General features: G+C 46.7%; 10 protein-coding genes across 10 annotated transcripts; 5 read left to right on the top strand and 5 right to left on the bottom strand.

The window, feature by feature from the left end:
• Positions 1 to 208: 208 nt before the first annotated feature.
• On the bottom strand, positions 209 to 3276 carry CNBF3360 (hypothetical protein; the record flags this gene model as incomplete). The annotated part of the gene is made up of 13 exons (XM_769563.1): positions 209 to 283; positions 342 to 471; positions 529 to 634; positions 690 to 830; positions 882 to 1416; positions 1470 to 1600; positions 1648 to 1777; positions 1825 to 2250; positions 2302 to 2443; positions 2498 to 2613; positions 2669 to 2722; positions 2774 to 3129; positions 3198 to 3276. The coding sequence occupies 13 exons, from the start codon at positions 3274 to 3276 to the stop codon at positions 209 to 211; spliced, it is 2421 nt and encodes an 806-aa protein (XP_774656.1).
• An 894-nt stretch (positions 3277 to 4170) lies between these two features.
• On the bottom strand, positions 4171 to 4769 carry CNBF3350 (hypothetical protein; the record flags this gene model as incomplete). Its single annotated transcript, XM_769562.1, has 2 exons — positions 4171 to 4385; positions 4442 to 4769. The coding sequence occupies 2 exons, from the start codon at positions 4767 to 4769 to the stop codon at positions 4171 to 4173; spliced, it is 543 nt and encodes a 180-aa protein (XP_774655.1).
• A 1001-nt stretch (positions 4770 to 5770) lies between these two features.
• On the bottom strand, positions 5771 to 7195 carry CNBF3340 (hypothetical protein; the record flags this gene model as incomplete). Its single annotated transcript, XM_769561.1, has 9 exons — positions 5771 to 5897; positions 5957 to 6017; positions 6074 to 6131; positions 6185 to 6365; positions 6420 to 6488; positions 6538 to 6575; positions 6631 to 6832; positions 6887 to 6898; positions 6951 to 7195. 9 exons carry the CDS (start codon positions 7193 to 7195, stop codon positions 5771 to 5773), a joined length of 993 nt encoding a protein of 330 aa, XP_774654.1.
• Positions 7196 to 7414: 219 nt separating this feature from the next.
• Positions 7415 to 9559, top strand: CNBF3330 (hypothetical protein; the record flags this gene model as incomplete). Its single annotated transcript, XM_769560.1, has 13 exons — positions 7415 to 7647; positions 7701 to 7737; positions 7836 to 7928; positions 8002 to 8083; positions 8168 to 8245; positions 8293 to 8393; positions 8452 to 8494; positions 8554 to 8699; positions 8762 to 8857; positions 8909 to 9003; positions 9054 to 9107; positions 9156 to 9295; positions 9342 to 9559. 13 exons carry the CDS (start codon positions 7415 to 7417, stop codon positions 9557 to 9559), a joined length of 1416 nt encoding a protein of 471 aa, XP_774653.1.
• A 740-nt stretch (positions 9560 to 10299) lies between these two features.
• Positions 10300 to 11737, bottom strand: CNBF3320 (hypothetical protein; the record flags this gene model as incomplete). The annotated part of the gene is made up of 9 exons (XM_769559.1): positions 10300 to 10496; positions 10547 to 10693; positions 10752 to 10768; positions 10818 to 10896; positions 10957 to 10980; positions 11039 to 11102; positions 11162 to 11389; positions 11439 to 11550; positions 11601 to 11737. 9 exons carry the CDS (start codon positions 11735 to 11737, stop codon positions 10300 to 10302), a joined length of 1005 nt encoding a protein of 334 aa, XP_774652.1.
• An 820-nt stretch (positions 11738 to 12557) lies between these two features.
• Positions 12558 to 14396, top strand: CNBF3310 (hypothetical protein; the record flags this gene model as incomplete). The annotated part of the gene is made up of 10 exons (XM_769558.1): positions 12558 to 12697; positions 12748 to 12928; positions 12984 to 13057; positions 13097 to 13254; positions 13303 to 13507; positions 13560 to 13672; positions 13727 to 13833; positions 13892 to 14086; positions 14133 to 14338; positions 14390 to 14396. 10 exons carry the CDS (start codon positions 12558 to 12560, stop codon positions 14394 to 14396), a joined length of 1386 nt encoding a protein of 461 aa, XP_774651.1.
• A 655-nt stretch (positions 14397 to 15051) lies between these two features.
• Positions 15052 to 18598, top strand: CNBF3300 (hypothetical protein; the record flags this gene model as incomplete). The annotated part of the gene is made up of 21 exons (XM_769557.1): positions 15052 to 15128; positions 15199 to 15216; positions 15280 to 15291; positions 15349 to 15378; positions 15427 to 15486; positions 15535 to 15727; positions 15779 to 15864; positions 15922 to 16003; positions 16057 to 16310; positions 16363 to 16385; positions 16434 to 16525; positions 16573 to 16641; positions 16732 to 16760; positions 16812 to 16904; positions 16952 to 17147; positions 17238 to 17373; positions 17463 to 17623; positions 17684 to 17701; positions 17750 to 17821; positions 17869 to 17942; positions 17995 to 18598. 21 exons carry the CDS (start codon positions 15052 to 15054, stop codon positions 18596 to 18598), a joined length of 2379 nt encoding a protein of 792 aa, XP_774650.1.
• Positions 18599 to 19211: 613 nt separating this feature from the next.
• Positions 19212 to 20389, top strand: CNBF3290 (hypothetical protein; the record flags this gene model as incomplete). Its single annotated transcript, XM_769556.1, has 5 exons — positions 19212 to 19413; positions 19469 to 19816; positions 19869 to 19990; positions 20045 to 20172; positions 20218 to 20389. 5 exons carry the CDS (start codon positions 19212 to 19214, stop codon positions 20387 to 20389), a joined length of 972 nt encoding a protein of 323 aa, XP_774649.1.
• A 249-nt stretch (positions 20390 to 20638) lies between these two features.
• Positions 20639 to 21931, bottom strand: CNBF3280 (hypothetical protein; the record flags this gene model as incomplete). Its single annotated transcript, XM_769555.1, has 6 exons — positions 20639 to 20670; positions 20729 to 20898; positions 20949 to 21382; positions 21438 to 21723; positions 21810 to 21849; positions 21901 to 21931. The coding sequence occupies 6 exons, from the start codon at positions 21929 to 21931 to the stop codon at positions 20639 to 20641; spliced, it is 993 nt and encodes a 330-aa protein (XP_774648.1).
• Positions 21932 to 24906: 2975 nt separating this feature from the next.
• On the top strand, positions 24907 to 26835 carry CNBF3270 (hypothetical protein; the record flags this gene model as incomplete). Its single annotated transcript, XM_769554.1, has 7 exons — positions 24907 to 24977; positions 25037 to 25149; positions 25205 to 25289; positions 25340 to 25517; positions 25579 to 25684; positions 25781 to 25978; positions 26036 to 26835. The coding sequence occupies 7 exons, from the start codon at positions 24907 to 24909 to the stop codon at positions 26833 to 26835; spliced, it is 1551 nt and encodes a 516-aa protein (XP_774647.1).
• Positions 26836 to 27580: the final 745 nt, after the last annotated feature.

Raw genomic sequence — 27580 nt, 5'->3', positions numbered from 1 at the left:
CATGACGACACGAAGATTGGTCGATAAGGCACGGGATCGAGAGTACTTTGAACACAGAAATGCGTGATCTAACTAACATAACAAGCACTAATCTAACAGACCAAAGTGGGTATCTGAAGAAAAGAGTATTTCGTTCAATTGCGTTTAACCCAGTTCGTGAATGGCGTTTACTTTTTAACCCAAAACAAGCTTTCCAATCTGGCAAAGATCAACTTTGCTGCTCCCCATCATCTTCTTCCTCGACAAAGATCTCATGGTACTTGTCCAGGATCGTCTCGATAGCCTTTGAAAATCGACCGCGTCAATGACCGGAACAAACATTATACTGGTCGCCGACGTACTTTGCATTGAAAACTCATATGCTCCAGGTTCAACCCTCCTTCTTCTGGCGGTGCTCCGAGTAATGTTGGACCAAACACAATACTCAAGTTGGAAACGGACATCTGATTGATAGATTCCTTTCTTCGTATTCTGAACACGTCATTAGTCTGATCCTGGTCCATCGGGGTGGTGAGATCAATCACATACCGGTCGAGATGTCCCATGAAGAATTTGAGAGTAGCGTAATTAGGATCAGGCAACTCATTGACCTGCTCGTGAAGTCGAATATGTCTTAATCTATCGTTATCGTACCCTGCGTGCTCATTAGTCTTCGTAAGACCATTAGACCATTATAATGGACGACTTACGAGCGGCCTCTATGAAGGCATTGTATAAACCATAGGTCAGCAACGGTTCCGGCAATTCTCGGAACCACAATTTCAAAGCACCGCAGACCACGTTGATATCAGCAGACCATTCATCGGACAGGATATCCACGGCGTCCACATCTATGATTTGAGATATTAGTTTTGGCAACTGAATACGCTGGTGGCACGAACCTTTGTCAAGGGCAGCTTTCAAAGCCTGTACCCTACTAGTTGTTCCTGACAACCTATACACGCCAACTGACTCGAGTCCGTACATCTCAATTGCCTGCGTACACTTTTCAACAATCTTTGGAACAACCGCGCCATCTCTCAACAGCTGCTCGCCGAGATCAACTCCAAAGGTTGCACCGGTAGAAGCGGGGATACCTGGTGGGACCCAGCCTTCATGGGAAATGCTTGTGAGGCTAGACTGGTCAGTCATACCAGCACCTGTATTGGATTGTTGAGGAATTGAAGGAAGCGTATTATTGGTGTTTGCAGTACCTGTAGATGTAATGGATGAGTTGGGGTAATGAAAGTTTTGTGAAGACGGTTGAGGAGAAGCGTGCAGTTGCGGCTGTATGGAGGATTGAGGGGAGGCTGTGTAATTGTAAGATTGAGGGGCCTGAGGCGATGGTTGTGGTTGAGGAGAGGCATGCTGAGGGGAGATAGTGGATGCGGCGAGGGCGTCGTTACTCCGTTGGACGTGAGCTGGCAGTGCCTTTTGCTTTGCGCAATGTCAACTCTATTTTCACTATGTGTACGAGAAGAAGAACACACGTAGCCTTGGTCATAAGGTCCTTCTCGACGAGGTCCGCGAGGTGTGCCTTTGGCGACGGCATAATTTTGCATATAGGACTTGAAGTCCGTCCTGTTGTCGATATTCTCAAAGATTGCCTTGAGGCCAGGTCCTAACCCACTTGTCAGCTGCTTTCAAAGAACAAACGCTGCGCCTTACCTTCTTCTGGAGATCCCAACGGGTTGAGCACCGTTCCGTCGCCCACGGTCATGGTCTCGTACAAGAACGCATACCTTGTGAGATGATATTGTGTCCCCATATCCAACTCATCAGCAGCGTCTTTCAGCATCTACGATTCTGTCAGTAGCTCCTTTACAATCATTCGCTCCTACTCACTCGTAAAATCTTTGGAAGCTGGTAGTTGAAGTACTCTTTCCTTAACTGCTTACTCTCCGCAACAGCTTTTGTGAAAGTCTCATTCGCCTGATCCATTTTTGCCCTGCTATCATCCTCTTGTTTTTGCAACGAACCCGCTCCTTTTCCCTTGAACAGTAATCCCCCTGTCTTCATCGCCTTACCCAACTTGCTCTTCCCGCCGCCATTGTGCAGGTTTATGTTGGATGAAGGTGCACCACCATAAGCGGGCCCACCAATCATGTTGTATGCACCTCCGCTGCGGACGTCCTTCAAGGCTTCACCCTCCTTTGCCGCGAGCACACGATCCAGATCATCTATAATGGAGTCCAGTCTGGATTTTGATTTCTCAACAACGGATTCAGCATCTTGTATAATGAGCTGATAGCGAACTCCAGTTTCTTTGTGCTATAAAGGGATGTAAGGCGTCTGACTGCCCGACAAGTAGATGAGACTGACTGTTTTACGAGCTTTTTCGCCTTCTCGTGCGAGACTTTGAAGCTCTTCACTCATCTCATACAGCCGTTGGGCAAATCGAAGCCTGTTCTGGGAGATTGAATCCTGAACTTTCAGAGAGCTGTTGTAGGCCGCAACAAAGGTCCTGAGGATGATCTGATTAACAAATACTACTTAACAGATAATCAACGGAGCTTACCCAGCCTTGCAATCCGCCCGAGAGTACGTATCACCAGTAGTTCGCGTAAGCTCAACTAATGAGCGAGCGTACTTTTCTTCAATTTCAGCCCTGGATCGAAAGAAGGTAGCAACTTGCTGCTCAACAAAAGAGGATAAGCAGGTAGGAAAAAAGTGGGTAGCGTTGACGTACCTTGCAGGATGCGACGGACTGTTTTATTCTGTCTGCAAGAAGAGGTAGAGCACACTGCTAAAGAAGTTAGCAGTAGGCTCTCCTATTGATGACGCATATACGTACGTCCATCTCACACAATCCTCTGAGAATGCCTTCATCGAACCCTACCGGGACAGCTTCCTCCGTTCTTTGCCTCGCACCCGCCATTGCTGCAAGTCCACCGGGAGCGCCAAGACCCACAGACGTTCTTCTTTCATTCGCAGTTGAAGAGCGAACGGCAGCAGTCGGGGCACTCGACTGAGCCGACTGAGTTGACTGTACTGACTGAGCTGATAATGCTGACGTCGATTCTGCGCTGTAATGATCGTACTGGGAGCTTGTGGCAGGGTTTGTAGAAGTAGAAGAGGAATTGTGAGTCAGTGGTGGCTTGACTGGGGAAGGAGGTTTTTGCGGCTGGGAGGACTGAGGTACATCTAGGGCTGTGAGGAAACGCGGGAGGGTGTAAGTGTGACGCGTGGTGGGGCAGCGCGCAGAGAGTTTTACTGACAATATTGCCTTGAGCGGAAGCTGTACGAGTCATCTTCTGGGTGCTTCACGTCCACGTAGTCCTCTTTGTACTGTTCCATGGCGTGGCGACGAGGTGACTCGACTGTGGCCGGGCGGATGATGCAGCAAGCTGGGAAGGAGGAAATGTAATCCAGCAACAACAACCAAAGAACAGATAGCGCGCGCAAGGCGCGGTGCACAGACGGCGCATGCCTACCGCCAAGGAGTAACAGCATGCCTTCCATCCCTTCAGCGTCCTTATAACCGATGCATCATGCTTCGTGCATAAATTCTTGCACAAAAACAGATGAATAAACTCGTGCAGACTGCAGCATACGGTTGAGAATCGATGGATGCATATGCCCACAATTATCACTGCTCGTGGTAGTAGTAAGGCTTATAATCTAATCTGGAAACGCGTCTCCTGTAGTGTCAAATCGCGCCAACAACGTCTATGGCTTGTGCCCCGCCCGAAACGGCTCAAGACCAGCCTGTTCACGAAGGACAATAGCCAGCGCGGACCAATCTACGTCGTTTCCACACAGTTCCTCTGCTCGCTCCAGATGCCTTTTCGCAAGCTCAATTGTCGGCATACTGACTGGGCGACCAAAATCCGCTCCCAAGGAAAGCGCGTTGCGCGCATCTGTCAACATGGTGAGCTGTATTCTCAGCCAAACAGCCGCATGGTTCACCTTTTAACCCCGCTTCCAAACGGAAACCACCGACGCCGTTGAACTCGCCCCTGCTGATATTGTCTCCGTATGCTATGTAGGGATAAAGAGGGAAGAAGTCGCCTGATTTTGTCAGTGCCCGATCACAATGCCGTGACTCACGAATAAAGCTTTGGTAGACTTCTGGGTCAAAGCCTATAACATCTGCAAGAGCGTATGTTTCGGCCAACATCTCCACCACTCCCAGAATCATACTATTTCCCAAAAGCTTGAGTGCCGAACCTATTGCATCAGCCAAGGTCATTATACTATCAGCCCACCTTTTGCAACTTCGTCTCCGGCGTCGACCACTCGCTTTGCGACAGCCGGCACAAAGATGGGCTTAACTATCTGTTTTGCTTTAGCGTCGCCACCAAGCAGTTGGACCAAAGCGGCAGATTTGGCAGCGTCTGGGCGTCCAAAAACGGGAGCACTAAGATATGATGCTCCCACTTTGTGGGCAGCCGCCTCGAGCTTGACTAAGCATAATAGTCAGTCCCAAAAAACTAAATTATTGCTACCGTTACGAACTTACTTGATGTTTTTGGCTTCAAACTAGACTGGTCAACAAATATAACTTTGGCTTTGGCACCAACAGCGGCGAACAGGCGCTCATAGACCTCTTCTGCAACGGGATCGTTGAGAAGACAAGTGAAAACCACATTAGACCTCTCGACGACTTCGCTCAACTGTTCGCAAAGATGAAGATGATCACTCTGAGCGCGGATTTCATCGTATCGAGATTGGTCGATATTCCAAGCGCAAGGAACCGGCCACGCATTGGCTTTGGCATGACGAGCAAGGTTGAGGAAAATGGGCGTACCCATGTTACCTAGGCCGACATAACCGATTTGGAAGGACATTATTCTAAGAGGAAATAAGCAGGTCTAATAGACTAGGCAGAGAAATATCTGTAATGACTCAGTTAGCAAATTCCTTTCTATGCGTCTTACAGTCTTATACGGGAAATGCAGGATGAAGGTTGATGATATCTAGCCGCCGTCTGACCAATCGCTTTGCCAAGTTACAACATGTCGGGCAACATTCATGAACTCGACCGTATCGGGTAATAACTTCCGGCGATCAAGACAAGCTGCCTACAGCCGCACAGCCATGTGAACCAGGCGGATCTAGCTCCGTGTAATTGGCCCATGAATAGCACCTGTTTGGTGTAGCATAAATTGGCCGTGAAGGGGATGGTAAAGGGAAAGGGAATGCGATTGGAAGAAAATACGTGAACGAATCGTCAGCTTTTGTGATTTGCTGCAGTGCTGTCGGCCACAACTCGGTCGGCGGTGTTGCGCGGATTGTTTTGGCCACGGGCATTTGTTATGATCTCCGAGCTATCAAAATCTTATCGGAATCGGCCACAAGCTCCGTCACTAAATAACTCGTCCGATTCCAGCCTCCTCGCTTTTTTCCTCCTCACACTTTACTATTTTACAGGAAATAATTCTTGCTGCACATGGCATGATTCTTGAGCAAAAAAAGGCCAGCGCACACGTATCCCCTCTTTGTCGTTGGGGCTCTCGTTTCTATATTATCTCCAACGTCCATAATTACCGTATATCGTCGAACACTAGTCTCAGAACCTCATTCAAATCGTTCGTCCCAACATTTGGTACTAAGCTTCGATCTTACCGACCTGCTGGCGTTTTGACTATTAATATTTGGGGCTGATAAGGGACCGGATGGAGGCATCAGCTGTGTCAATTCACTATTACCCTCTTCAATACTGAAAGGGAAATCGTAAGATCAATTTGTTAATAGAACGCAATGCAGTATCTGGACAGAATCACATCTCCGACAATAGTTACAACTTTTCTAGTTCTTTTACTAACTTCATTCCCCCAGATCATATCCATCAGGCCGCCACCTTCATACCATAAGTAGCGGCAAGTCGAGCTTGGACATAATCTCCTCCGGTAATCCTTCGCGTCCCTCGAGGGAGTCCTTTGCGGGCAATAATTTCGTCGAGCGCATCCTCATCACTGTTGTCAGGGATGTCAGCACTCAGAGCTTTTAAATCATTGAGGGTATCGTAACTCACATTCCATCAGTGAAAGGCTCCAGAATACTAGCATTGTCGGCATGAACAAAATAGGCAATAGCTAAGAGGCTCATCAATTATTAATATTCTGATCCTTGGGCTTGAAGGGTGACTCACAGTACCTAGAAGCCGTTTCAGCTTGGGAGCGGGGCATGACAACTCGATGGAGAGTGGACTGATCGGAAAGTTAGCTATATTCAGTCTACGTTTCGATCACCCATGACCTACCTTGAACAAGCCACCAGACCAGAACTCAAGAGCATCGCCAATGTTGATAACGACACAGCCTTTTCTAGGCGCAACATCGATCCAAGAGCCGTTACGATGAACTTGCAAACCAGATACAATGTGCTGGAAGAGGATAGTTATGGACCCATAGTCGGTATGAGCCCCTGCTCGGATTTCATTGCTACAAAAAATCTTGTCAGTCTGTAGTCGTGCGCTTCAAAATGGATAGGCTTGCCTATCAGAGTTGATTCCATTTTGTTCCACTTCAACAGGTGGATAGTGGAGCATACGGAGTCGGTTGAGTCTAGCGATTTGTCAGCATGGAAATCATTATGGGTAAATCCACAACTTACTCTCCCCTGTGCTGATTCGTCAAGAATTCGGGCTTCAACTGGTAATCAGGTTAGCCATATTTCACACTGATCATCGCTCAGATCAGGACGCACCTTGAGTGCCACTGACAAACCCCTCAAGATTCTGTCAGCAAGACCATTAATCTGCTCGATAAAGTCGTCTAATGCTTTTCGAGAGGATTCGAGAGCTTCAGGAAGTTCTTGCGGGCTCTCTCCGTTCCTCACGCGCCAATGATTATCAGCAACGTGGAAGAATTCCTTGAGATCACCGGAGCTGGGCCTTGTGGAGTCAAGACTGTAAGGGCAAGCGAATGAGTGAATGGTTAACTTAGCCAACGCATCAGCTTACCTTTCTTGTCGGCTGCAAGTGGACATCAGCTGAATCCAAGCGAGATTCCAAGGGCGACACTCACACTGCAGTATAGCCAAGGTTGGTCTTAAGATCGACTTTATCCTCTGGGCGGGCGTGAGTAAAATAATTCGCCGAAATGGCAAAGGCCTGGTCAATGAGATCTTGTTGGATCTCATGGTCACAGACGTAAATAAAGCCCTCTTGAGTACAAGAATCGTAGAGAGCCCTAGCAAGGGAGTCAACCGAATTGTGCTCGGCGAGCGAAATGATGGGAAGGGAGGCAGCAGGGTTAATGGTGACGGTCATAGTCTAATGCTAGAGTGTGCTGTTTGATATCTTCAAGAGCTGAGAGTTTGTGAATTGTGTTCGAGTTGGTCAAGAATGTGATCCATATGGAGAGTTGAAATATGAACAAGGGTTCGGCTGAGCAGTTTCCGAATAACGAGAGAGATAACCTATCTCCGCCGTAAGCTTATCCGGCTTCGGGTTTCACGCAGACCTGACCTACAGACCTTTAGAGGGCGGATGAGATTGCTCATTTTACCCCAATGGTATCCATCCTTTTTTCTGCGTCCCTCATTACAAGAACTACCATCACCCAACAACATGTCTAAACAGTTCGACCTCGTCGTGAAAAATGGCATCGTAGTCACATCCGGAGATACTGGAAAGCTTGATATCGCCATCAAGGACGGCAAAATCGCCCATCTCGCTGCAAACATCTCAGAGGATCTTGCGGAAAAGGTCATCGATGCCGAGTGAGTAGATGAGGAAGTTGGTGCGAGAGATTCAACGGCTGAAACCTACGCAGAGGGGGATATGTTATGCCCGGGGGCGTAGATGCGCACGTCCACCTTGCTCAGGATTTCCCCAGTGGTACGTATTCGCATTGCCTGATCTCCTGGTTGTTCTGGGTAACCATGAACGTTGAGCTGATACAGAACAGGTCCCAGTGGGAGGCTGGGAAAATGTGCCGATGACTTTGAGACCGGCTCGCGTTCGGCGATCTGCGGAGGAACCACCACCTTCATCTCGTTTGGTAATAAAAGCCTTTCAGTACTGAATATTACGTAATAGATACTCATGTTTGTTTTGATTCTATAGCTCAACAGAACCGTTGGGAAGAGTCTCTGCTCCAAGTCGTTGAGAACTACGATGCTCGAGCGAAAGCCACGGGCAGCTACTGCGACTATGGTGGGTTTTAAATTAGATGTCTGGTACACATACAGAGTACTGATGGACGTCCTCCTTGTTTCCTTTCTCCTGCTTGCATTGTAGCATACCATGTCATCATCACGAGACCCGAATTAGAGACACTCAAAATTGAGCTTCCAGTAATCGTTGAAAAATGGGGCAGTAAGTTCGCGATAAGGTTGGCCAATCAAAGCTGACAGAATTCTCAGTCACCTCTTGCAAACTCTTCATGACTTATGCTGCTTTACAGCTTCGAGATAATGAACTCTTGGATGTTATGTACGAAGCCCGCAAGCTTGCGATCACTACTGTAAGCAGAGGAAAAGAGCGTGAAATGCGGTGGCTGATATACGCTAACATCCAAGCAGATGATTCACGCTGAAAATGGCGACCTCATAAGCTGGCTGACAGGTAGGTTTTGGATTCCTTGAGCACTTCAACACTGTGATTCTGTACTGACGCCGGTGCAGACAAACTGGAAGAGAGGGGAATGGTAGAACCCGGCTATCATGCAGAGTCTCGACCGCCTATCGTTGAGATGGAGGCGACCAGCCGAGCCATAGTTCTCGCTGAGATGATTCAGAACCCGGTCCTTTTTGTGCACGTCGGTTCAGCAGTACGTATAGCCTCATGATTGGCGAGGTAAAAATTCGCTTTTCGAGCTAATATGTCGGGCAGTCTGCAGCCGAGGTCATTCGAAACGCACAAACCCGTGGCTTCCCCGTTTTCGCTGAGACATGCCCGCAATACCTTCATCTCACTTGGGAAGACCTGGTACGTACTCCGTCATGCCGTTGTTAGATAAGTGATTAACAAGTTATATAGAAAAAGTTCCATTCCCCCCAGTGTTTCGAGAACTCCAAGATGATCTGTTCCCCTCCCCCAGGACCTGATGACTCTGATCAGGAAGCCCTATGGACGTATGTAGCTTCCGGCCAGCTACCAATAGTATCTGCTAAGTCAATTGTAGCGGTCTGCGCAACGGTACTTTCACTATCTATTCTAGTGACCATTGCCCTTTCCGGTGAGCGTCATTTATGTGCCAATTATTACCGTGACTCATCCTCGTTAGTTATGGAGATATCGATGGCAAGGCTCTCGGTGTTGTACAGCATGAGGAGAGTATGCAGAGCGTAACATGCCCAGTCGATCAGGATCATGTACACGAAGTCATGCACGGAAAAAGCGGTCATTTTAAGTATATCCCCAATGGTAAGTGCTTGATTAATCGTAATAGATAACAGAGTTGACCGTTCAGGCTGCCCGGGGATTGAGACCAGACTCCCTCTTTTATTCAATTACGGTCTCAGTGAAGGACGTATCACGCCTGAGCGTTTTGTAGATCTGGTATCCGCCGCACCTGCTAAGCTGGTGATTTTTGCGCCGCGACACTTTCTGAACGTCAGGACTGATGCTTTAATGCTCGTAGTATGGATTATATCCTCGAAAAGGTGCCCTCTTGCCTGGCCTTTCTGACGCTGATCTTGTCATTTGGTGAGCGCTTTTCTTTCGTTTGTCCTTTATTCAATTTCTGATCATTAATTTTCGCCGGCATATTGCAGGTATCCTGAAAATAAAATGGTACCTTTCAGCCTCACCAATGATCATTTACACCATGGTGCTGATTGTAGGTCAATACGGTTCATTCAAACAAATGCTGACAAAAGGTCAGACTCTCCGTATGAGGGCATGATGTTCAACAACTGGCCCCGTTACACTATCATTCGAGGCAAAATTGTCTGGGCTGAAGGAAAGCTTTGCGGCTCGCCGAAAGATGGAGAGTACTTGAAACGACAGGCGAGTCAGCTTACCATGTCGGCTGTTAAATCCATCGCGAATGATAAACGAAGAGTCGCTACTTGGTTGTATGACAACAATGGGAAGTAAAGAGTACAAGTATCTATATTACTGAATTATGCATCAAGCTGTTGGCGCACCACCTACTTAACGATTTCCTATCATTGATTCACATTACTTTCAGCTAAGAAGTATATTATACTTGTGCGCGAATCCCATGGATAAATTCTAAGAATTACGAATTAGCGGTTTGGGTGAACCGTTGGCTGCCAGCTAGACTTATTCAAAAGTGGTTGGTGTTCAATAATAATGGTGATTAGAGGCAGTAGTCATTGATCTACAACCGATTGCATGCAAAAAGACCTTGAGATTCCGAAAGTATATAAACCATAACACACTTTCTATGTCACTTCAGATTTTTAGTTAAGGCGAGGTGGGGCAGTAACTCCCGCCTGTTGAGTAATAATGGAGTATTGATGAGGCTGACGATGCAAGCCAAAATTGAAGACCTTCTGTTTGCCGATCTTTGCGTCGTCTAAATCGATGGTAGCAATTACCAATTCATCGTCCATGGTTTTGGATTGAGCAATGATGTGGCCTTCGGGGTGAACGATGCCTTTTAAACATGTGAGAACATGAGACATGCGTAATGGTGACCAGACTCACAAGAGCAACCAATTAGGCCAAATTTTCCATCATCAAATCCAGCGCGGGCAGCAGCAATAGAGAAAGTCGCATTCGTGTATGAATGTGCTTGCATGACAAGGAGATGTTGGAATTCTGACTGAGCCTTGATTACCTCAGGATCCGCATCTGAATGGAAGGGAAAAAGTCAGCATCAAATAACTGAGATTATTAACTTGGTATAGACCTTTTGAGTGACCAAATCTACGTCCTGTCAGTGCTTTCCGCTGGGATAAGAGTTAAACTAACTTACAGTCCTGGAGCCCAAGTGCTAGTGTTATAGCCCAAGCACACCAGCTCAACGCCCTGCAGACCGAGACAGCGCCATGATTCTGTAGTTTATATACAGTCAGTTCCTTGGTGAAAAGAAGTTGCGATGAAGGTATTCTCACCAGCCCAACGACGGTCATTACAGACTAACAAAATGATCATGAATCAATAAAGAGCAAATTACATTAGATCTCGACAACTTACTCATCATGCCGGCAATTGCTTCGCCATCTTCAGGTGTCACAGCAAGATCTGGCACTCGGAAAGCCTGAAATTATTTACAAAGGTCAGGTCGAGATTTCAGTGCTTTTTCCATGATGCACATACCTTGAATCCATAGTCTCCGGGCTCGAAGTATCGCTTCTCAAGCTGGTCAATAAATTCTGGATCAGGGTAGGGCTCTTTGTTACCGGGAAGGTGAACCTTCCGATACTTTGATATTTCCTTGCCAGCATGGATATAGGAGCAAGTATTGTAATAATGACTGTCATCCGTTTTCTCTCCATATCCGATCACAATATCGATGCCCAAGTCCTTAGCTCTAGATATCAAAGGCTGAAGTATTGTGTCAATTGTCTATTCCAGAAGGATCTAATGAACATACAGCTATGTTTGGATTGGCAGTGATATCTCCATGTTCAAACCATCGGTCCAGCTCCTCCCTATCGTCGTCCAAGCCTTTCCAACGAGGAAAGAAGGTGGTAAAGGTCGTCTCACTGCAGTCCCAAAAATGAGCGCATTTACGGACTTGATCTATCATGCTTACGGGTACACAAGCACTTCCACCCCCTTCTGACTGGCTTGCTCCAAAAGGGATATCAAGCGGGAAAGGGTCTCAGGTCGCTGAGAATCTTTGTGAACTGCCCCAACTTGGGCAGCGGCGACAGTGATTTTTCGAGCCATTGTGCTAAGCTTTGGGTGGCTGTTGATGTAGATGATGAAGCTTGTTTGAGAAAAGAGTGTTTAAGAGAGATAAATACCTCAGTAAAGTGTTCCATAAGATGCCGTCTATATGGCCAACACCATACAGATGATTCGGCTGTGACTCGGCCATGTTTTCGTAACTCCTACGACGAATATTTCCTCCTTATCATTCCCCTGTTCGGCTCGGGCTCTTGATCTTCAGGGCGCCGCGGCCAAGGGATCGACGTCAACCTTGGTTAAGCGCTCTTCTCGGCACTTTGTGAGATTTTAGAGATTATATCGTGCTGTCAAAAGTGCTAAAGTAAATTGTTTCTTTCCCTGTTCGTCATCGTCGTCGAGCAATGACATTTAATTCTAGTAGGTAGATGCTTAATTAAATAATTGTCTTATGAACACGCCGACCGTCCATCGGGCGACTGCCTCCCGACCGGAATTTTTTCCTTATCTTTCGTGCCTGGCAAGACGTCAGCCAATCAGTATCAGATCAACGATAGGCTCAGCTCGCACAGAGACCGACAGCCCAACGGTCAGTGTGCGGGTTGGAGGCTATTGGTTGCAATTGGAATTATTATCCTTCTATCAATCCCTTGGCATCTATTGGTAGACATTATTAGAAGTCGTAAGTGCTCATCAAACTCACCCGTTCGCAGCTTCTTGATGATAGGATACGATAAGACTTGTAGTGAATGAATGGATAGCCCGGGCCCGTTCAACCAACCAAAAATACGACCGATCATAAAAGTATAAATGATCACTAAACTCTTGGATTCTCCTGTTCAAGACTTTAAGTTATATCAATATGTTTTTCCATGATCCAGAAAAGGAACCTGTCACCGGCGACTCTATCGACCCTGTGACCCTCATCGACAACCAGGTAGACGAAGAGAATGAAGTCTTTCGCGTGACCAGCAGTGGGGAGCAATACCGAACTGTCTCATGGCAAGTGATCGGAAGTAATCTGTTGAACATAAGCTAAATCATAACAACAGGTATAAAAGCTTTGCCTTGATGTTCAAGATCCTCTTTTCCGTTGGTGTTTTATCCATCCCTTCAGTATTTTCTTATGTTGGAGCACTCCCTGGAGCCTTGCTTCTCATCGGCTGGGGCGCCTTCAATGCATATTCAGCATTTTTGCTCGGGGCCTTTCGACTTCGACACTCAGGTATACATGTAAGCATAGTTTTGATTTTTCTACAAAATTGATCAGGCTGATTTTCAAATGTAGGGAATGCAAGATATGGCATATATCGTTGGCGGTGTTTGGTACAGGGAACTTGTGGGCGTGCTTTTCATTATTGGGTAGGTTTCACCCCATCAGAAAGAGCCTGACTAGTGTAGGTATGATTTGGTTGCCGGAAGCGGCTATATCGGAGTAGCGACTGCTCTCAATACCTTATCTGATCATGGTGCCTGCACGGTTTGGTTTTCATTTGTGGCGTTTGTCCTTTCCACCGCTATCGCCATGTTTCCTAAGCTGGCCCAAGTCGGGGTAGCGGGTGAGCGCTTCTTAATATATCCTATGGAATATAGCTGATGATAAGTAGCTTGGGCTGGTGTTATAACACTTTTCATCTCCATCTTCATCCTCGTTGTGGCTGTCGCCGTCAATGACAGACCGGCTCTTGCCCCACCAACAGGAGATTTCGATTTGGGTTACCATGTCATTGGTTCTCCAAACTTCACCGAAGGCATGACTGCCGCATTAACTATCTTCATCTCTTCTGGTGGTATTTCGGCTTTCGTCCCCATGTAAGCCCTGTCCAGTGAAATAGTCGCACTGAAATTGATATCCTACTTTCAGTATTGCAGAAATGAAGAACCCGAAAGAATATAAAAAGCCCATCGCAGTGTCAATGGGCTTCCTCAATGCCTGCTACCTTGCTTTCGCCCTGGTAATCTATCGATATTGTGGAAGTGAGCTCTGAGCGTCCCCATGTTGTCCTTCATGTAATAATGTGATCTTTGTAGCCTGGATTTCCAGCCCAGCTTTAGGGAGCGCGGGGCCTCTGATCAAGAAGCTCACATATGGCATCGCCTTACCAGGCCTGATAATGAGTTCCACAGTCAATCAGCACGTGAGTAGGCCTCACAGACTTCCGCCTCGTAAGGACAATCACTGAGAAAAAAACATAGCTTGCTGCCAAGTACATATTTGTGCGACTACTTCGAGGGACCAAACATCTTCAATCAAAGACAATGGTGCACTGGGCCACTTGGTTCGGTGTTTCTTTGCTCTGTGGGGTTGCTGCATTTGTTATTGGCGAAGCTGTTCCCTTCTTTGGGACTTTGATTTCTCTCCTTGCTGCCATCGCGTATGCACCTATGGCCGTGAGTTATCCCTCGTTTCATTAGGCAATGGTGCTTACAGAGTCAGATTGTAATTCCAATGCATCTATGGCTCTATGATTTTGCCGACTATCGAAAACAAGGTCTGGTCAAGAAGCTTCAATGGCTGTTCCATCTTGTTATGCTGGTTGTCGGACTCTTCATGACCGTTGCCGGTGCTTACACTTCCATTAAATCGATTGCAGACCAGTATGCCGCCGGCACTGTGTCATCCGCCTTCTCGTGTGCAGATAAGTGAGCAATTATGTCTTTTTCAGCTGTCTCCAGCTCACCAGCTTTATATAGCTCTTAGAGAGTTTTGTATCTTATAGGAAGCAACTTTCATAAGTGCAGGCTTCCATTAAAGGTCCAGTTTCGGTATGGCTTTTCTTTGTTCCTCTAGGTTGTGCTTCAGGTTTTCAGTCGTCTTGAGTAGATTAGGTTCATGGTAGAGTTGTAAACATGGTTATCCATGATGAAATTATATCTGATTTGAAGTTTCCTGGTGACTTTGTGTTGCATGCTCTAAAGCGCTAAAGAGTACGAGTATAATTAATATGATCGATGTGATGATTCGGACGTCGTCAACCAACCTAATTAAGTTTGCATTTTGTCCTTAATTCCCTTCTTGCGTTATCCCTCTCTCTTTTCGCTTGTTTGAGCCTTCAGTTTCTTGCGACTGGAATTTTTTGCATATCGATCTATTCGCCTGGAAAGAAACAGACGAAGAATAGCAACACTCCGAACACCTACTACGTATCATCGGACTGCAGTGTTTCGGACTCAGGGTCCGCTACGCTCAAAAGTGTTTGTCAGGCACGATAACGTAATCTGGAACCTGATAGATATGGCTTGTCGAATAGGAATTGATTCTGGTTGCTATCCTCGCCAGCTCTGTCGACTTCTGATATGAAAAAGGAGTGATGCCATTTCCTTTGCATAGCAGTCGCTTTCTAACAAGCATCAAAATGGATGAAGATAGCTCATCAGTTCCTCGAAAATCTGCTACTGGCCCCGTAAGAGTCAGCCAGAGGCAACCACAAAGGTGAGTAGATGAATTCTTGCCTTGTTCGAAACAGGAACGAAAAGCCTGACGCTCGCTTTTCATGCGAAAGCTGCACGGAATGTACCAGGTGAGCATTAAACCAAACTTCCAAACTCTGCTGCTATGCTCATCCTCGGTGACTGTGGTAAAGGCGCAAGACAAGGTGAGGGAAATTAATCAAGCGCGTGCATTTAGAGGTAGTTTAATCCAACAAACATAGGTGCGACAAACGGGTTCCCTGCGTCAACTGGTGAGTATAAACTTACAGCTTCTCTCAAATCACTCATGATAATTACAGTTGCAAACGAGGGGTACCTGAGAAATGCCAAATCGAACAAGTAATTCCTTCAAAGAATTTGTATGTACACTCTCCGGCCATAGATCAATGCTAAACGTTTCTTTTCAGGAGTACTGCAGCGCAGATCAAGACCTTAAGAGATGAGATGTTAGCAGCCGATCATGAGCTGAGACAACGTGTAGAAGCCTTAGAGAAACTAGTCAAATCGTTAACCGCAAGCCGAGAGGCCTCAGAAAAAGCTACTAAAGCGACCACAACTGTGCTGTCTCCTTCCATTTCTCCATCGGCTATGAATGATCAAGTGAGTACACTCATACTGGCGCTTTCGATGGCATAGTTGATGGAATGAAAGGGTAATAACACCGACGAAAATCTGGATGAGTCTGTCGGTGGTGGTTACGATGACGATGAAGCGGAGGCTGCAGCCACCCTTGAATTGTAAGCGCTTTGGACATGTTATCTTAGTAGCTTCAGCTTATTAATCTGGCATGTAAGTCTTGCCATTGGACGACTTCGACCAAAGCCTCCAGGTGGATCGGACGTGATATACAATGGGGACGCAAATCAAGTTGATGGTGTGAGTATCCATCACCGTAATTACAAGCGATATTTCCTCACAATTCTGAGTAGCAGGCTTGTTCCGAAGATGGGGAGATGAACGAATCACCTCCGATCATCCTGTCATTATCTGATCCTACTCACGCATCCACTCACCCTCAAACGTATCTTCATTTACCTCCAGTCAAATTGTCTCGCCTCAACGACCGCCGGCTTGCTTTGTATCATGAAGTCGTCAGAAAAGACATTCTGTCTCAACTGCCTCCCGCTACTGTTGGAAGGGCTTTGGTCCAATTCGACATGGATAATGTTGCCTGGATGCACTGGTAAGTCTGAATGTTGGATTCCGCGATCAAAACTCACACGTTTTTTGGACAGCTGTTATCACGGTCCTACTTTCCGTAGGTATAATTATTGGATTACATAGGCGTAGAGCTGACAAAAGACAGAACGTGAAGCCGATCTGGTCTGGGCAGAGCTTGGATCAGATGACGTAGAGATCAACTGGAGCTTTATGGCTCTATTATTCGGCGTTCTGATGGTCAGTTTTTATCTTTTGCGATAGACAAAGAACTGACGAGCAGATAGTCGGGAGCATATCACCTACCTGAAAGCACATTCCAGTATCTTTTTCCTTCGCGTAAGTGTCTAATTGCCGTCCTTGCTTGCTTTGGCTAATACAACTTTCTAGAAACTCGGTTGGATTTAATCAATCAATGGTTTACGGCTTGCATCATGTGTCTTCAGGAAGCCGATTGGATGCGTTCACACAGCCTGTAAGTAGCTTTTAAGTGTTCTTCTTGAGTGTTTCGCTGATCATTCGCTAGTTACGCCATTCAATGCGTTGCTATTATTACTTCCGCAGCGAACCATATTGGTAAAGCAGATTTATATTTCACTCTTCTTGGTGCGGCCGTGAGGTAAGTAGAACGACGGTAATCATACCCTGCTAATTCTTATGGCCCAGAATTGCCCAAGCATTGAACCTTCATCGACTCGGTCCAGATTCCGAGCTTTTATATAAATCTAAGAATTCGAAATTGATCATCGCACGAGAGGTTCGAAAACGTACATGGTATCAGCTCCTATATCAGGGTAATTCAAGTTGTCCGCCTTACTTTTGGGTACTAATATATGACTTCAATAGACGCATTCCATGTGGCGTTCAATGGTGCTTGTTGTGAGTATCTTGATTGCTTCTTTCCTTTGAGCGCTCTAATCACGATATTCGACTAGCTATCAATCGAGCCCAGTTTAACACTGCGCCTCCCATCCACTGTATTGACAGTATGTTGGGTCTTGGTATGGAAGAAGCCAAAGTATCCTACGACATTCCGACCACAGATTCGCACGTCTGTCAACTCTACAAGTGTAAGTTCCACATACGCGGTGCAAAACTGACCATTTAGTGGCTTTGCAAGTGAATAGGTAATAATACCGACAGGGATCCTTTAACCAAAGCTAATTTTTTGGTAGAGCATACTCCTCCACTGAAGCCATGGCCCCTTTACCCTATGATGTAATTCTTCAGATTGATCGTGACATCCATACAATCATGAACGAAGCTCCATTATGGATGCGGGACGAGAACTACGTACTTGATCCAAATGCTCCTGCATGGGCTGACTGGCAGAGAAAGGCGTACATCGTACGTATCTATGAAGCCTTGAATAAGTAATATACTGATATCCCATTACAGCTTTCGGCCTCTCACAAAGTGAGTTGTCAATATGCTCGATATAGAAATTGCACTGATTGTTGTCAGGTTATTGTCCTGCATCGTCCTTATCTGGGCCGGGCATTCCGAGGCGATCAACGTTATATCCGGTCTCGCGAGGTGAGAAAGCATTGATATATCCTCAACGTCGCTGATACCTTTTTTAGAATTGTTTACAGCACGCCCATAAAATCCTGCGGATATTCAAAGGCTGTTCGCTCGTCCAGTTTCGCACTACTTGGTCGGTTGCCTATTTCAAGCTGCAAGGATTGGAGCTTACTTCGTTCGCTTAGGACCGTCTTAGTTCATGCTGTTGCGGCGAGTCTTATCCTTCTCCTTGACGCCTCGCAGCAAACGAATCATTGCGCCCTCAACTCAATCCAAATTGTGCGCGAGACGGTCGATATCCTGCGCCAGCTCTCTGACCTCTCTATCATCGCCAAAAAGGGTTTTCTCGTCATTTCACCTTTAATTGAAGACTCCGCACAACTCACCGAGGCTGGACCTGATGTAAACGTCAGAAACAGAAAAGCTTTTCTGGGTAAGGCGGAAACCGAACTGAAACAAGCCCTCGATGTTTTTCGCCGTGGGCACTCCACCGCTCCACCTTCTGTGTCCCCATTCAGTGCCTCAGGGCATGTGGAGTTGTCTGCTATATGCAACCAGGATGCCAGCATGGCTTCGGACTCAGAGGCGATGGTCGCTACTTCGTCCCTCATAGGAGCATCACAAGTAAGGGGGTTGGAAGCCACGGATGTATGGAATCCCTTTTTATGGAACTCACAGGGCGACATGGGGTCCTCCACCAATCCTAACATGATGATGGATTGGGGAAATCCAGAATCTCTGAGTTTGAGTGGTGATACAAGTGGAATGGACTGGATGTCTTATACATAAGCAGAAAATGGGCTAGTTGTACATGTTACTAGAATAAATCAAGTTGTACTAGATTGGGAATTGATAAGTTCATAGGAATATGCCTCTGTTTTTTCTTAAATATTAATGAAGGAACTTGAGGCTCCCTTGACATGGATTTGAGATTTATTCAAAGACGAGAAAAGGAACACCCATAGCATTGCAGCATGTTGCTGAATTATTGATAGGCCTTGGTAAAATAAATAGTAGTTCTCGGGGCTTTCTCCTTCGGCCTTTGGGTGTTTCCTGCTGGTGCGGCATGCAAATACATATGTATATAATTCGCCGTTTCGTCATCCACCATTTTCCGCGCTTTTCCCCTTCAGAATTCCCCCGTCCTTTTCTCCCGCTTATACAATCCGGCTCTTCGTACGATAGCACTGGTTACTGGCATGATTTTCCAATGCGGCTGTTAAACCGATATGTTTCCTTATCAGCAGCAAATAGCGATCGCCCGATAGGCAAGATGTTGCGTCGGATGAGTTTTGTTTACCCGGTCGACTTAATCGTCGTGGAAAGAATACGGCCCTCGCCATGAGTTCCACTGCTATTGTAGATACCACGTCTCTTCTGCTTATATAGATTTGGCTCAAAGATGACTTGTTCCTCAGCAGCATATCTAAATCAGAGAAACAATCACTGCACAATGGGCGTCTTCAAGACTATTACTTTCGCGCAACACGATGGTGTAGATATCGATCTCGATTACATGCTGCCCCAGTCACCTAGTTCAGATAGCAAACTTCCCATCCTCTTATGGTTTCACGGTGGAGGGCTACTGCAAGGCACCCGTACTTGTGAGTGGTGTTGTGCGGCGAAATACCGACGGCCTTCATTGATTATCACATATAGGTGCCTGGGCGCATTTAGTGAGCGCTGTAGAGAAATACAAGCTCTGCCTCGTTTCTGCCGACTACAGGCTGGCACCTCAAACTCGTATGCCAGGCATCATGGCGGACATCAAGGCTGCTATGGATTATTTGCGATCCCCCGAGTTCCTTTCCGAGACAGGGAATGCGGTTGATCAGAACAAGATCATCGTATCAGGTGGTTCTGCTGGTGGATGGCTTGCATTGCTCATCGGGAGTGGGGTTGGCTTCGAAGCCTGTGGTCTTACGCCTCCCGCCAAGCCACTCGGCGTTGTGCCTCTCTATCCTATCACCGACATCGAAGACTCATTCTTCACTACCAAGCAACATCGTGAGTTGGTGGTTATGTTGTCATTGCAAGAGTAGCGTTAATAGGAAATTAGCTGTATCCTACATTAAGGAGATGATCCCGAAGTCGGCAGTAGCAGCTTACCTCGATCCTAAGACCCCCCAATCCAGTGGTTGTCCTCTCACTAGCCCTAGAATGAAATGTTACCCTTATATGGTATGTTCTCTCATTATGTGTCAATATTTCTCCTAAAGAAAATGCCCCTTTTAGGTTCAGGAGGCGCTTGAACAGGAACTCCTTCTTGACGGTACTGAGATCCCACCTAGTGCATTCAGCATAGCCCCAGCGATTGCATCTGGTAAATTCACTTTACCTCCTACGTACATCATCCACGGCACGTAAGTCAACCAATAAAGGACGTGTGCGTTGCTAAGTCCTGGCAGTATCGATGATAAAGTGCCCATCAGACAATCTGAGGACGTCTTCAAAGCGTGCAAGCAGCAGAATATTGATGTCACCTTCGAAGTTCTTGAGGGCGTTGACCACCTCTTCGATATGGACCCCAAATATACGCTCGACGAAGCGTACGCATTTATCACTAAGTTGGTACAATAATACAAGAGTTTTGCTATCGTATCAATGTACCACAAGTGACTTATGCGCACCCATATGCAAAGACTACCCTCAGAATGACTAGACATGTTTGTCGTTGATTCATAAATGCCAATGAACAGTTGAATAATAATAATAATATAAAACATTTATATGTATGTCCCCTCGGATCCCTTGATGCTAATGTTGCTACATGTTTTCCTGCTTTGTTATCCGTTACAGATCGAACCCTCAGGTAGCATCACCAGCTAATCAAGCCCCGTCAGGCTTCCAGCTTCCTCGGACTACATTATTACTAGGCTTCAGCTCCAATAGTCATATTAGATATAGAAGATCACTCACAATTGTGAAGAACATTAGCTTGGGGCGAGTCTGGTCCCTTCGCCCTGAAGTCTTTCTCGCCACCCGGGGAGAAAGCTGTGATTGGAAGAATAAGGACATCCCCAATTCTGAGAGGATGTTCTAACCCCCGCAAACGGTGCCAAGTGACATTATACCTAGAGAGAAGGAATCTGCTTTGCTATTAATACCGATGTCACAGGTGGGGAAATCAAACACTTACGCCAAAACAGAATCGGTGAATAGCCCTGGGCCAGTCCATTCCATCACACTCATCGCTTCGCTCCGCCCTAGCTTGCGCAAACGGTCCACCTCTCGGGACCATCCCCGGGGTTGCTCTCTTTCAAGTCTGGTGACCTCTTCGTCCCTCTGCTCCTCCCAAGCCTGTACCACTCGCGACGAATTTACCACCCTTCTAACCGCATCAAGGAATATTGGGTGGTTTGGTGCAGAGGATAACGTCCACTGGCAAATTCCAAGCGGGCGAGGCCAGTAGCGCTCCCAACCCTGCTTAGCGTGAACATCGACGTCAACGGCGACAATTACAGCGGGGTGTGTAGAGAGGGCAGTTTTCCAAGACGGACCGTCCGTTGCAGTAAGGTCAAGATATTCTGTATCGAGGAGACCCCATTGCTCGATCGGTCGAATAGGGCGAGTCTGAGTAAGTGACATAAGCACTAGCATGAGCAAACAAGATACAAAATGAACTCACATCTACGTCAGAATATACGCCACCATGGACTAAGGGGAGCAAATATCTCAAAAAGTCTGCTTTCAGTACCCCTCGGTGCATGAAGTTCCAAGCCCACTCAACATCACTTCGCCTAAAATTCTTTTCCACCCAATCCTGCGCCTGTTGATCGTCCAAAAAATTGATTTGCCATCCGTCTTTGCTGTTTGTCTCTTCCCACGATTGTATAAATTTGTTTTGAGGGTTGAATGTCTTATCAGTCATATGAATGTTTTTATAAGACACCATCGATGGCAAATAGGGCTGACTGTTGGGGTAATTAGGTAGAGCATCGATATATGCTGGTGGTAGATGGTCGTGAAGTGAGGACAGAAAGGGCGAATGAAGACGCACTGGAAGCGTGACTGCAAAATCATACAGACGGCGGAAGTATCTATGTGTCACATCAGTCTCGAAACGATTGTAATGCCAGCGTCATACTCACTCTCGTGTACCGCTTTCTCCTGCATCAACATTTAATATATATCTTTGTTCGGCTATCTCTCCAAGATCGGCCAATCCTTTATTGCTGGACGATTTCCAACCCATGGCCTCTGTCCATCCTGGTTTCTCATGTTCCAGCTCTATTTCTCCACTAGCCTCTATAGGATTTTCCTGGTTTGGATTTGCTGACACATCTCCTATTATCCCTGGTACACCATCTTGCCAGTCGTTGTCTTTTTGTCCTGTAACCAGAGACCGCGGAAGGACACTCTGTCTGACGACCGCACCAAGGAGCAAGATGCTAAATACTGTACCCAGACCAATCTGCAGTAGCCTCTTCCGCTTGGCAGGTGAGCTATGAAATAGTTCGGGATTGAGATGCCCAGAGCTCGGATTGGAAGTCGGGAGCGAAGAGTATTTGTTGCTGCGAGGATTGAGCCATTTGAGGAAAGACATCGGAGGGAAGCGTGTGCTGTTGACAGGGTTATATATTTGTGAAGGGAGGAGGGGACGGCGTGTTATCAAGATCAAGAGCAGACATGTAAAAACAAGACGTAAAGAAGAATGGAAGAAGGGAAACGAGTGTTGCGAAGTCCTTGTGTTGAAATTTACTGGCTGCGTTTGATTGCTGCTGCGTAGAAGCGTAGGCAGCTCAAACTAGTTTTATCAGCGCAACGTAACAGAGGAGCAAGGAAGGCAATAGAATGCAAGAGCAGCGGTACTGGCAGGCATCAACAGTCTGGTGGGAGCAGCAGGACTTTTCGAGCGCTCTCTCATCACCTATTCTCTGTGCTTTATATGTATGGCGCACATACTTTTGATGTTTCGTCCAGTTTTCCTGTGCCCTTAACGAAGCCCAGGACGGCGCACAGAAAGACGACACACCCTTCCCCGGTCCCGTCTACTTACGTCATACTCTCAGGGGAAAAGGCACATAATTACATTACCCGCCACCTGAAGCGGGTACCGCCGATCAACTGTCGGGTGACTGGAACCAGATCAGGAATATATTTATACTTCCCTTCTTTCTTCGTTTCCACCACTGCAGCAAGCAACAGGGAACAAATCCCTTTCTGTCGCACTTTGCTCCTCCTTCCGGCTGATATTAGGGACAACCTTACTTGTTGGCCTGTCTCAATGACGCGACGGCACAACGGGCGATAGACGATGTCATTAATGAATTACCCTTCCCAAATTATGTATCATGGTCATCAGGAGTTACAGGAGGTAGGAACGACACTACTACCGGGATAATAGTTTTTGCCCATTTATTGAGTGAACTTGTTGCAGTAGGCTCGACACAAGCCCCTCGACGGACATTGGCTCGTCGGAGAGAGCCAAGAGGTCCGATGAAGGACCTAAGAACGGAGGTGGGTGCGAGCCAACAACGGAACGTGGTGGTGGTGGATCGAGGACAAGCAAGGAGGCTTCTTCTTGAAGCCCGGCTGAAAAAGGTTGACGGTATCACCACGCATCCTGCATCCTGCGCCATGACTCAGGCTTCATGGGGCATGTGAAATCGGAAATGGGATGGAGATGAAGAGATTCCCGTCCCCCGTACTGATCGCACTCATAAGAGAAGGGGAGGGGAGGGGAAACGAGGGGCAAGGGAAACTAAGGATGGGAAAGTGACAAACAGAAAACGGACAGATGCCAAAATAACAAATAACAAATAAAATTTAAATTAGAAATAAAAAAGGCCCGGCAATCGACAGATCGAAAATCTAATTGCTTATAGAAGCTTATGTATGTCATTTTCAGGGTCAAAGAAGGGTTGAAGAACAGCAGGCAGCAGCAGTAAGCTTTCTGTTTCACGGCCCACGGTTAACATATTAACCTTTAATCCCTAGTCCCTACGTATACTCTTCTACCTCAGCTGGCAGGCCACAAGTCGCAGCAAGCATTGTCTACCTCTTCTTCTCTTGTCTGTCATTCTGATGTTATTTTCTGGCAATCTCTGAGTTTTCGACTTCCTGTGATAAGACGCTAGCTGCTGATTACTATCAGTTAAGGCCAGCAGTCCATAGCCCAGCCTGAATTGTCAATCGGCCAATCGCCAACCGCAGATCGCAGAACTCATGCAACTTCGAACTAAGAATATATTCTATGCAGAACTAAGAGTTTAGAATTTAGAACTCAGATGCTCATCAATGCTTAGATGTCAAATGTCAAACACGCTTCAAACATGACAAAATGTCAAAAAAGAATATCACCGGCAGAATCAGAGATCTCGAAAGTCAAATGTGGATGAGCGCGACAGGCGGCTAGGGGCCGCAGGCTAAGAAAAAAAGGAAAGACAGGATCCAGGGATTCCAGAATCCAGGATCAAGATCGTAAAATGCCAAAACGCCAAATTAGCCAAGGCCAAAAAGTCAAAAGCCCAAAAGAATAGGGGAAACTTCAGACTTCAGATCCGAAGAGCATAGCATGAGCCAAAAGGCCAGAGCAGGTCAATTATCAATTACTTCGGGTCTTGAGCTTTGAGTCTCAACCACTGCAACGACACCACGCATCACGCACCACTACAGTCTAGCCATAGTGGCAAACGAGTCTATATATACTTAAAAGCTTCACAAGGTTGTAAAGATCAAGGGTAACCTTTCGTCTGCTTTTTTTCTACTGGATACCCGTTCAACCTCCATTAGAGGCATCTCGCATTTCCAACAGCCTCAGCTCAACTTCTTTCATTTCTTTGACCTTTATCCAATATTCGCAGCTCACTATCTCTTCAAATCAAGCAACAGATTCTTGTTTTTAATTGTCAATCACCGGGTCGCGACATTATCTACACAATCCTAGACAAACCTATAGCCATTCGTATAAGATAGAGCAGCAGTCTACCAGCGACAACTTCTCACTACACACCGTCGATTTCCGCCTTTGTCGCCATATAGAATCTTCAATCCAAATTCACAGCTGTTTCGATCACTCTTATCTTAGGAGTCCTTAGTGCTAGGAGAACAGTCTCACGAAAAGTTTCCAGTTAAAAGCCCTGCTATCTTTCAAGATGGACATGTACGAGACAGCATCTACACAGCAGCCAGCTGCGATCTGTATTCTCAAATCCCCAATCGATGCGTGAGTTTGGTAATCACTTGTTTAGCCGTATCTTCGTTGCTAAGTGACAAGCTTCTTAGTATTCATATATTGGAAGCCGCCAGGCTTGGCTTGGTTCCGAGGGTAACCAGGAGGTTGACTGGACATGAGAGGTCAATGATCCGCCCAGGTACCGTGTGGGTATGGGAGGAAGGTAAGTTTGGTCTGTTTTCTACTATGCAATTCCCATAACTTACCTTGTGCGATAGCTGAAACAAACATGAGGCGATGGACCGATGGTCGACGGTGGGGCGCTTCTAGAGTAGGAGGAGGAGGATTTTTGGTCTACACAGAGTGCATAAATTACTTCTTTGTCTTTAACTGAAAGTTAACAGTCTTTCCAGGTCTTCTGAATCGCTATCTCCACCTCGACAGTTGGAAACCCCATACGGTCACAACATGTATCACCCTGGCTCTACACATCGCTCCGACAGTCTGATTAAGCAAACTTATTCAACCACAATGACTCATCCTGTCACTGGTAAAGTTAAGAAGTTCCATGTTGTGGCATATTCGAGCAAGGTCCGTATTCTTGTTGTTCATATTCCTCACGTCAATGTTAATCGGTGTCTCTCTTTTGTAGCGTAATCCTCAAGGCGATCCCCTGAACCCTCTTCCACTCCCACATCAACTGCCAGCTTTGAGGCATCTCAAGGTGACCCCCGGCATATGGCCGGAATGGGAAACCCGTAGGGATACAGAATATGCTGTGCCGAGACCAAGTTCCCAGCCGCATCACCAAAACAATGCTGGAAGCAGCTCACAGGCTACTACATCTGCCACAGCTACTTCATCGCCCGCGACCCTTTCATACCCGCTTCATCCTCAACAACCTCCTACGGCCTATCCCCCATCCTACCCTCAATCTCGTCCAGAGGCTTATCCACGAGCTTCAGCTTCGACTCCAGCTTATTTTCATAATCCTTCATACATGTCACCGGGCATATCACCAGCTGCGGAGAGAGGGATGTATCAACCTGCTGGCAAGTACACTCGACCTTATCAATCGCCGCGCAGAGAGCCAATAAATATTTCTACAGAACCATCTCATCAACCTCCATCACATTTGAACCCCATGTCAAATGGCTGCTCACAACACACTAACGGGAGCAGCAACAAACGCTATCATCCCTACGAGCAGCCTTCTCGCAATATAGAACAACGACCTCCATCTTTTTTTCCAGGTCCCCCGCCAATGCTCCCAGCTATCTCCAATGATTTTGGGCGAGAGATGGGTGCTTATGGTCCTCCAGCATGGATAGGGGCTTCTCGTGGGTCACCAGCTCCACAGTACGCTTATAGCTACCCTACCCGCCCGTCCGATTATCTGAAAAACGGTCATTATTACGATACTCCCCTTCCTTATCCTCCTTACAGAGATCCAATGCCTTCGGACGGGCGTTATGCTGTTGCGACACCTGGTGATACTCGTCGTTACACGCCAGTTGACGATCATATGCGCAATCAACTTCCTCATTTATACAGAGACGCCCCATCTACCTACAATAATGCTAACCAGGGTAACGAAGCCTCTCGTCCGGCAACTCCTGGCGAGCTAAATGCGCAATATCCTGGCGATCGGACTTCTGGTTCCCCCAATTTGCCCACTGGTGGCGTAACATTACCACCTTTGAGAGCGACCTTCAAGGAAGAGGCGTCTCCTGAAGGCGGAGGTTCGATGCTGCCTCCGGCCAGCAAATTGAGCCCTTCAGGGAGATATCCAGTAGTGGACAGACATTCAAGCCAGAGTCCATCAGGTGTTCCGAAGACCAAAGTTCAGAATACTTGGGCGGAGGATGCTAGGCAGTTGGGGGAGCTTGGTCGAAGGGTCGTGCTGTAATCACACGGCGAGGAAGGGGGAAAAGCTCTTGTTGAGACGTACACGGTTGATGTGGTTGTACTCATCATTACTGAAGTGTGTCATTTATGTACACCTGAAATGATAACGCTTGATACACCACGACGAGTAGTGTCTAAATAGTCTATTAATAAATATGTACACTATCTAGCATCCAGGTTCCACTTACATAACGATGAAGGACATCTTGGGGGACGACGGACGGCGGTGAACGAAGCTGAAAAAAAAAACCCCTCCGGTTATTATGATTGGTAACGTTTACGTAATCGCCAGTATATATATCATCATCGATTCCAGCAGGCCATTCATGCTGATCTCTAATTGAAATACGTACCTTTATAGTGCGGACGGATATTGTTTATTGATATAGAGCAGCGACTTCCGACTAGTCTTGTCGCTAGTCGCAGCATACCATATCTCTAATAATCGCCCTATCGTACGCCATCCCACTTGTACCAGTACAACTTTCGTCGGTCGCACATTCCAACAAATCTAAAAGAAAGGTTGGCAGCTCAGCTACACGCACTTCTGGTTTAATATACGGCCACTGCTGTAACGATAATCTGTGATTTCGCTTGTTTGCGGTCCTGACTTGCCAGAACTTCAAGAATAACTGTCAGATCTCAGAAGACTGCGAAGGGTTTTCAGCCATCTACGTTTGGCGTTGCGTTCTGCCAAATTACCTTATTCAGGATTCTCTTTTCATCATACCAGGAACATTAGCCTT

Source organism: Cryptococcus neoformans, chromosome 6 (genome assembly GCF_000149385.1).
Source record: "Cryptococcus neoformans var. neoformans B-3501A chromosome 6, whole genome shotgun sequence".
Classification (NCBI taxonomy): domain Eukaryota; kingdom Fungi; phylum Basidiomycota; class Tremellomycetes; order Tremellales; family Cryptococcaceae; genus Cryptococcus; species Cryptococcus deneoformans.
The sequence above is the reverse complement of the archived record's forward strand: the minus strand, read 5'-3'. Positions and strand labels throughout refer to the sequence as shown.